Source organism: Triticum aestivum, chromosome 1D (genome assembly GCF_018294505.1).
Source record: "Triticum aestivum cultivar Chinese Spring chromosome 1D, IWGSC CS RefSeq v2.1, whole genome shotgun sequence".
Lineage (NCBI taxonomy): Eukaryota > Viridiplantae > Streptophyta > Magnoliopsida > Poales > Poaceae > Triticum > Triticum aestivum.
The window spans coordinates 425,400,340-425,409,414 of record NC_057796.1 but is presented as its reverse complement, the minus strand read 5'-3'; the positions used below and the strand labels follow the sequence as shown (position 1 = coordinate 425,409,414).

Genomic DNA, 9,075 nt, shown 5'->3' with positions numbered 1-9,075 from the left:
TTTTTAGCAGATTTTTTGCTTCCCTACAAAAATTTCCTATCGTACATAATTTGATTTGTAGGATTGAATTTATAAGGATTCCCCCCTAAGGTTCCTACCTATGTTGTTCAATTTGTATGATTCTAATCCTAAGGATTGCATTGAACTACAAAAGTCCTCTTTTTAGCTGGAGCTCATGTGAGTTTTTTTTTGAGGATAAGCTCATGTGAGCTTGGATGAACAGTAAATTTTGAAAAATAATGATGTATTTGTTGTCAACAAATAATGTGAAACGGACATTACATTGACGTTTGTATGCGTACTCTGTTTTTTTGGCAACAAAACATTGACGTTTGTTTCACATGCGTGAAAAACATTTTTTTTGAAGCATGTGAAACGGACAAATTTTTTTAGATTTCCCTTTTGGATTCGGGAGCTCAGTGTGATCTCGAGCTATGTAACTTCTTACTTATGACTTTCTTTGCACTACCTTATCTTAACCGTTGATTTTTTTTGAGAATCATCTTAACCGTTGTTAAATAGAAGTTTTCTCTTTTTTTTAAAGGAAATTAGAAGTTTTCTCGGAAAGGGAAAAACTCCACCCTCCGACTCCCGATCCAACTAAACAGGACCGCCTCAAGGCCGACTCGGCTAGCAGGCCAGCAGTGACTTTCTTTAAATAGGACCGCCTCAAGGCCGACTCGGGGTAGCAGGCCGACTCGGATTAGTTGGCACCTCCGCCAGGCCGCCCTATTTTAACCAGGCCCAGGCGCCCAGCACCAGCGCACGCCGCGGATTCACCTCGGCTGTTCGTCTCCACATTATTCTCTCCGGCGGCGGCGACTCGACTCTCGGCGAGGGGCGGAGATGTCCTACCTACTCCCGCACCTGCACTCCGGCTGGGCGGTGGACCAGGCCATCCTCGCCGAGGAGGAGCGGCTGGTCATGATCCGCTTCGGCCACGACTGGGACGAGACGTGCATGCAGGTACGGTGCCCACCCCCCAACCAAACCCTAACTTCTTCTTGATTCTCGCTCGATCCAACTGTTTGGTTTGATTGTTTGAGGCCGTTCGGTCCGGGGTGCCCGCACGCCGGATTCGTGTCAGAAATTGGGCGGGGATTTGTTAAAACCGGGCAGGATTCGCCGTGCGCGCTAGACCATGCTAGATTTAGTTTTAGGGAACACGTGGAAGGAATTCTGCCTCATGCTGATTTGTGTGACAATTTCGCTGATTAGCTACTAGTAGGAGTAAGCTCTGGTAAGGATTGGTTGCAATATGTGTTTTGTAATGCAGATATCTGAACTTGGTCTTGAGGAATCTCAGCGCAGCACTGCTGCTTGGATGGTTCATATAGTATTTTCACAAGTGCTCTTAGTGCTTCGTAATTTTGCTGCTCCCCAGGTAGTATGCACGCATCCTGCAGGCACCTTTCCATTGCCTGAGAGGATAGGTGGTTGGTTAGTTTGGATATGTAGCACAAGTGGAGCAAGTCATGCGCCTCTGTTTTTCTTGAAATAAAGCTTCTAATTTTTAACGAGCTAGATAGTTACTCACAATCTATATTTTTCTGTCCGTAATATATTTGGAGTAGTTCAAGCTGGTTCTTTGGTTAAGCTGAGGTAGAACTAGCCATTGTGTACTGACATCATGTACCTCACCACATAATTCTGACGAAATTGTGTGATTTGTGCTTTACTTTCTTTCATTGGGTTGTGTAAAATAATCCATCTCTGAAGTCCTTTTATTTATGTTATTGGCTGCAGGTTGACCTTTTAATTTTATCAGGTTTTGGTTCTAAATCAATCTAGTAAGTCTGGATATCTGTAGTATGTTACACATGGTTGCTATTGCTGCTCTTGGATGATTTCTTGCACCTCGGAGTGCTTCCGTGATCTGTTTATCTTTATGTTAAATAGTTAGCTTTGTTAATGATCTGGTTATGATTGATGGTGTTAATACAAATAGCTTAACTGCTGTTTTGGTATACTGGTGCAGGGCTGCTACATAGCTGATTAATATGGGAGCAAATGCTCTTAATTCTCCGTATGTACTATCCACACATCCTACAAGTGATTTTGCATTCAACCTTTCCATTATCATAGGCTCATACCGTCAGAAGCTAGTTGGTCGATTTGTAGTAGGGTAGAAGTTGGAGGATTTTTGGATGTCTCCTTTTGTTGAAGTAAAGCTTCTATGTGTACTGAGAGCTAGGTAGGAACTCACCTCTATATTTTGCTGCGTTTCACATATATATTTGGAGTAGTTCTCAACTGGTTGCTTGATTGAGTTGAACTGTTGAAGTAGAGCTAGCCATTAATACTCGGAGGAAGTTAAGCGATGGGTGCTTTTCTTCTTTTATTGAAGGCCAATTGTTTTATATTCTTGATTGCAGACTTGCAGTTTAACTTTTTATTATTAGTCTTTGGTTCTACATCAATCTAGCATGGTTGTATGTTGTTGACTTCATTATGAGTTTCTGACTATCTGCTTGTTCATGTTTAGATGGACGAGGTGCTGTCAGGGGTGGCTGAGACCATAAAGAACTTTGCGGTGATCTACCTCGTCGACATCACGGAGGTTCCTGACTTCAACACCATGTACGAGCTGTATGATCCGTCAACGGTGATGTTCTTCTTCCGCAACAAGCACATCATGATTGATCTCGGGACGGGAAACAACAACAAGATCAACTGGGCAATGAAAGACAAGCAAGAGTTTGTTGACATTGTGGAGACTGTCTACAGAGGAGCTCGTAAGGGGCGTGGTCTGGTGATTGCTCCCAAGGATTACTCCACAAAATACCGTTACTGAGGTATCTGTGCCTGGCTATTCATGTGCAGTGTGTGGCCTGCTCTGTTCCGTGATATGCGCTGTGTGACCCTTGATGTAATGTCTGTCAACTTTGAAAGTGTCGTAACTATGTATTTGTATCTTGAATATCAACATGTCATAAACCTGTAACCCTTTAAAACAGGACCTGCTGTCTATTGGTATTACTGCTAAAAGTGATATTTGGCGTGAACTATTTGTATGAATTGCTGAACAGAGGTCTTTACGAATCTCAGTGCTTCACTGCTACCTCCTCGGATGATTGATTATATGTAAACAAATGCTCTTAGTGCTTTGCAATTGTGCTGCTCCCCAGGTACCATCCACACATCCTGCAGGCGCCTGAGAGAATATGTGGTTAGTTTGGATATGTAGCAGAAGTGGAGGAAGGCCCTGTGTCTCCGATTTTCTTGAAATAAAGCTTCTAATTTTTAATGACCTAGATTGTTGCTCTCATTTTTCTGCCTGCAACATATTTGTAGTAGTTCAAGCTGGTTCCTTAGTTAAGTTGAAGTAGAACCAGCCATCATGACATCATGTACCTCACCACATAATCATGTGGAAATTGAGTCATTTGTGCTTCTCTTTTTTTTCCATTCAGCAACTTGTTTCATTGTGTTGTGCAAAATAATCCATCTCTGAAGTCCTTTTGTTACTGCAGGTTGAACTTTCAATTTTATCAGGCTTTGGTTCTAAATCAATCTAGTAAGTCTGGATATCTGTAGTTATATTACATGAGGTTGCTATTGCTACTCATGGATGGTTTCTTGCACATTGGAGTGCTTCCATGATCTGTTTATCTTTATGTTAAATGGTTAGCTTTGTTAATGATCTGGTTATGATAGCGTTAATATAAATAGCTTAGCTGCTGTTTTGGTGTACTGGGCAGGGCTGCTACTTAGAGGATTAATATGGGACCTAATGCTCTTAATGCTCATATGTAGTAATATCCACACATCTTACAAGAGATTTTGCATTCAGCCTTTCCATTATCATAGGCTCATAGTCTCAGAAGTTAGTTGGTCAATTTGGAGTAGGGTAGAAGTGGGATGATTTTGGATGTCTCTTTTTGTTGAAGTGAAGCTTCTATGTGTACTGAGAGCTAGGTTGCAACTCACTTTTATACTTTGCTGTGTTTCACATATATATATATATATATATATATATTTGTAGTAGTTTACAACTGGTTGCTTGATTGAGTTGAAGTAGAACTAGCCATTATAGTCGGAGGAAGTTAAGCGATGGGTAATAAAATGTCTTAGATTGCAGACTTGCAGTTTAATTGTTTAGCAGGCTTTGGTTCTACATCAATCTAGCATGGTTGTATGTTGTTGACTTCATTACAAGTTTCTGACTATCTGCTTGTTCATGTTTAGATGAATGAGGTGCTGTCAGGGGTGGCTGAGACCATAAAAACTTTGCGGTGATCTACCTCGTCGACATCACGGAGGTTCCTGACTTCAACACCATGTACGAGCTGTATGACCCGTCGACGGTGATGTTCTTCTTCCGCAACAAGCACATCATGATTGATCTTGGGACAGGAAACAACAAGATTTGACTGGGCAGTGAAAGAAACTGTCTACAGAGGAGCTCGTAAAGGCCGCCCAAGGATTACTCCACCAAATACTGTTACTGAGGTATCTTTGCCTGGCAGTGTGTAGTCCGCTCTGTTCTTCGAAATGCCAGTACTTACGCTGTAGCCCTTGATGTAATGTCGGTCAACTCTGAAAGTGTCGCGTAACTATGTATCTGTATCTTGAATATCGTCATTTCATGAACTTGTAGCCCTTGGAAACAGGGCCTGTTGCCTATTTGTATGGCTGATAAAACAGATCTTTGGTTTAAACTGTGTGTGCGCATGGCTGAACCAAGGGCTCGAATTGTCATGCTGGTAGAATGTTACTGCTCGCTGAAGCAGGTTGATATTCAGTTGAACGAAAATCGCAGGCCTCTTGCATTATTAGAGTTGTAGGCTCCATTTCCCCCCTTGTTCTTGGTTTCAATTGTGAGTGATGTATGTACTCTTGGTCCTGCGTAGTGATGTGATGCTATGTGACTGCAGAGTAAGTTTGAAAAGTTGTATGCCAGTATAGATAACAATAATCAAGTGATCAGTATGGTCCGGAGATAATAATCTGAAACCTCATCTGGCCGTCCATCAGGGAGCTTAACTGAACGTGAATTGGCGAGATAAAGCTATCCCTTGAATTTTCGCCATGTAGGCAGCGTTAAACCCAATGCACTTGCTTAAAGAATCAAGAAAGAGGAGCCGTCCATGATTTGCATGGATCTGTCGGTGCTAACAAGAATGTTTGTTTCGCTGCTAGGACACCAAAGCGGTGGTGGCGCAGTTGGCTAGCGCGTAGCTGTCATAGACCGGAGCTCGAGAGTTCGAGCCTCCCATATAAGACCTCGTAGTGATGAAACGCTCCGTGACAACTTGGGTCGTCACATCAACACCTGATTAATCAGGTGAAATGAGCAAGTCTGAACCTGGTCTTCTTTTTTCTTCTCTTTTTTTTGGTTCAGCCTAACCTCACATAGCTTCATGATGCTACAAAAAGTCTTGAAGCTACCAGCTTTCAGGTTCCGGGTTCATGGTCTGGGAATTCTGGTGTTGGAGAAGTGGGAGCACTTCAGACAAGGGAACATCTCATCAGTCATCTGTCATTAGACCAGTATATTTTTTTAAAAAATGGAGGAGGACCCCCGGCCTCTGCATCTGGACGATGCATGCAACCACTTTATTAATTATTCACACAAGACCTTATAAAGTCATACAACAGTAAGACTGAAGCCACCGTCTAGGCAACAAAAGTGTCGCTACTCCTATCCAAGTGATGAAGGGATGCTGATAGTCTGGGCCTAATACCAAACAGACCTCGCAGCCAAACCTAACATCTCAAACCTGAGGTCCCATCCAGGACGCCTGCCGGGTATGGGTCACCTACCAGTCCGGCGCACTCCTCAACCAGGACGCCTGCCGGGTCTGAGGCCGCCGCAGCCACCTGCCACCAATCCATCTTCAGAGCTGTACTGCTGCATCTACCTTGCCCGGTCTAGCTGCCGTCGACGCCACCTCGACGCCAGATCGCGTCACCCTCCTGCGCGAGTCCATCTCCGCGCATCGGACGCAGAGTCACCACAGCGCCATGCCGCTGAGACCCGTCGCCATCAATGAGTGAGATGCCGCACCGCTCCACCAAAGAATCCGTCCTCTGGTCCTGCATCCAGCCGCTGCTCAAAAAAACGATGCCCCCATGAGGGAAAACGACGCCCCAAAAGCATCTCCATCGTCTGATCCGGAAACTCCGGATCAAGGTTTTCACCCAGAGCAGCGCAAGCAAGTCGACAGAAGCTGCAGAGGCGATGTCTTCAACAAGATAACGACGCGAAAAACGCCGCCATCGCCCGCCATGACCCGAGTCATAGCATGGTTTTCACCGGCAGCCCCGTCTCCCCACTGTACGCCGAGACTGGATGCGAGAATCCACAACCATCTAGCCGACCACCTCCGGTGGAGAAGATGGCCACCACCACCACGCCGAGGGCCGGAGCCCCCGACATCCTCGTGTCGCGTGCCTAGTCCAGAGGCCTCTTGCCGCGCCGGAACAAAGGATGCGCACGACGGCTCGAGGAACCACCATCAAGATCCGAATGGGATCCAGATCGGACACCCTAGCCGCCGACGTGATCTCTTCGTCGCCGCCACCAGCACGACAACCCTGGTCGCCACCGGCCTGCGCCATCGCCCTTGGATCGGCCGGAGTGGGTCGCCGCCACCCAGATCCGATCACCGGCCGAGGAAGATTGCCACCGCCGCCGCTGCGGTCCGCAGGCTTAGCCTGCGATGCCCTCGGCGGCGGCGGCGGGAGGAGAGGGAGGCCCCGGTGCGGCGCGGCGCCGCGGCACGGGGGGAGGAGGTCACGGGTCTATGATTAGACCAGTATATATGTTAATGCTCTCCTTGTGTCTACCCCATGTTGCGCTGAGCCGCTGACGCAGGTTCATATTCAGAGAATGAAAATCCCAGGCACCGAACATATTAGAGTTGCAGGTCCCAACTTTTTCTTGTTCCTTGTTTTGGATGGTGGGCAATGAACTCTCAGTGCCTCACTCGTGGTTTAGAAATTCCGACTATTCTCGTGTGTTTATTATACCGCACTTGTCGATACCTTAAGTTCCTCCTGATTCAGTAAGTTGCTCCTGCGTAGTGATGTGATGTTATATATGACTGCGGACCAAGTCCTCGACCGATTTAATCATTTGAACAAGTTCCTCCTGATTCAGTTAGTCAGGTGTTGAAAAGTTGTATTTCAGCATATTATAGATAATGAAGAAAGAACAATCAGTGATCTGTACTGTCCGGAGATAATCTTTGTGATGTGTTTTTTCTTTTTCTTGAGGCATTTTGGGTTGTGGTTTGCATGGATGGTTGTGTCAAATCTCATCCGGCTGTTCATCAGGGAACTTAACTGGATGTGAACCGCAAGATAAATACATCCCTGAATTTTCGCCATGTACGTAGCGTTAAACACAAAAAATGAACATCCATGGTTTGAATGGTCTTGCTTGCTTAAGAAGGATTTTGTTTCGCTTCCAGCACAACAAGTGGGGTGGTGGCGCAGTTGGCTAGCGCGTAGGTCTCATAGCTTGATGAAACGTGAGCAATCCTGAGGTCGATGGTTCGAGCCTCTCTCACCCTACACTGAAAAAAAGACCATCGTAGTGATGAAGCGCTCAATGGCAACTTGGGTCGCCACATGGTACATCTGATTCGTCAGGTGAAACCGAGCATGTCTGAACCTTGGTCTTCTTTTTTCATTTTATTTTTTGCTGTTACGTCGTCAGGTGAAACCGAGCATGTCTGAACCTTGGCCTTCTTTTTTCATTTTTTTTTGGTTCTGCCTATACTACAATAATCTCCTCCACAATTTCAGTTCCCTGCTTGCTCCTTTGCGTGTCCTGCCCAAGCACTGATGTTCAGGCTCACAAAGGCTGGATTTTCACGTGATATGTTGCCTAATGCATCTTCATTATGCATCTTGGTTATGGACTAATGGTCTGGGAACTTGGAGGAGAAATGGGAGTACCTTCAGACGAGGGAGCATCTCATTCTCATTACATCAGTATAGGAAGCACTTGGGAGCTCTTTGGGTTCATCTTTAAGAATCCACTGTGATAAATTCGAATTGTCGCTGTGACCTCTGAGACATATCTATCCATGCGTCTGTATTCCTCAACCAAGGGCCCGGATTGCCATGTCGGTAGAATGTTACTGCTCTCCGTGTATCTACCTAGGTTGCCCTGAACCTGAAGCCAGGTTCATATTCACCGAAAGAAAATCCCAGGCCTCAACATTTTTCCTGTTTTGAATTGTGAATGATGTATGTATGGACTCTCAGTCTCGCTCATTGCTTCTAAACTCCAACTAATCGTGTGTGTGCCGTACTTGTCGATACATGAACTGGCAAGCCCTCGTGATTCAGTTGGTCCTGCGTAGCGATGTGATACATGAACTGACAAGGTGTTGAAAAGTTGTAGTATGTCAGCATATATAGATAATAATCAAGAAAGATTAAGCAGTGATCAGTATGGTCCGGAGATAATAATCAGGTGTCGTGTGTGTGGATCGTTGTCTGAAACCTCATCTGGCTGTTCATCAGGGAGCTTAACTGAATGTGAATTGGCGAGATACAGTAACCCTTGAATTTTCGCACAAATGGTTTGTAGTGTCCAATAAGCGTTTACATAATCAAGAAACAGGAATTGTCCATGATTTGCAATGATCTTGTCGCTGAACAAGGACATTTGTTTCGCTGGTTGTACAACAAGTTGGGTTGTGGCGCAGTTGGCTAGCGCGTGAGGCGTAGGCCTCATGGCAAGCAGCGTCGTGAGTTCGAGCCTCTCCCACGCCCCACATATGAAAAGACCTTGTATTGATGAAACGCTCGGTGACAACTTGGGTCGTCACATGTACACCTGATTCATCAGGTGAAATGAGCAAGTCTGAACCTGGTCTTATATATATTTTTTGACGCGTCAACGGCGGGCTTACGCCGGCCTGAACCATATATTACTTAAAAGAGATGTTTACACAGGAGGTTGCGAGGGGAAGAGAGGGGAGGGGGTTCATCACGTGAAATGAGCAAGTCTGAACCTGGTCTTATATATATTTTTTGACGCGTCAACGGCGGGCTTACGCCGGCCTGAACCATATATTACTTAAAAGAGATGTTTACACAGGAGGTTACAAGGGG

At 45.4% G+C, this 9,075-nt stretch overlaps 1 protein-coding gene and 1 pseudogene across 2 annotated transcripts; both read left to right on the top strand.

The window, feature by feature from the left end:
* Positions 1-695: 695 nt before the first annotated feature.
* On the top strand, positions 696-3,005 carry LOC123182593 (thioredoxin-like protein YLS8). 2 transcript variants are annotated; one of them, XM_044595222.1, is made up of 2 exons: positions 696-966; positions 2,486-3,005. In XM_044595222.1, exons 1-2 carry the CDS (start codon positions 847-849, stop codon positions 2,792-2,794), a joined length of 429 nt encoding a protein of 142 aa, XP_044451157.1. In that variant the 5' UTR covers positions 696-846; the 3' UTR covers positions 2,795-3,005. The 2 variants fall into 2 exon arrangements, with proteins under 2 accessions (XP_044451157.1, XP_044451158.1); XM_044595223.1 differs by lacking the exon at positions 696-966 and adding an exon at positions 2,003-2,026.
* Positions 3,006-4,188: 1,183 nt separating this feature from the next.
* Positions 4,189-4,745, top strand: LOC123182594 (thioredoxin-like protein YLS8; annotated as a pseudogene).
* Positions 4,746-9,075: the final 4,330 nt, after the last annotated feature.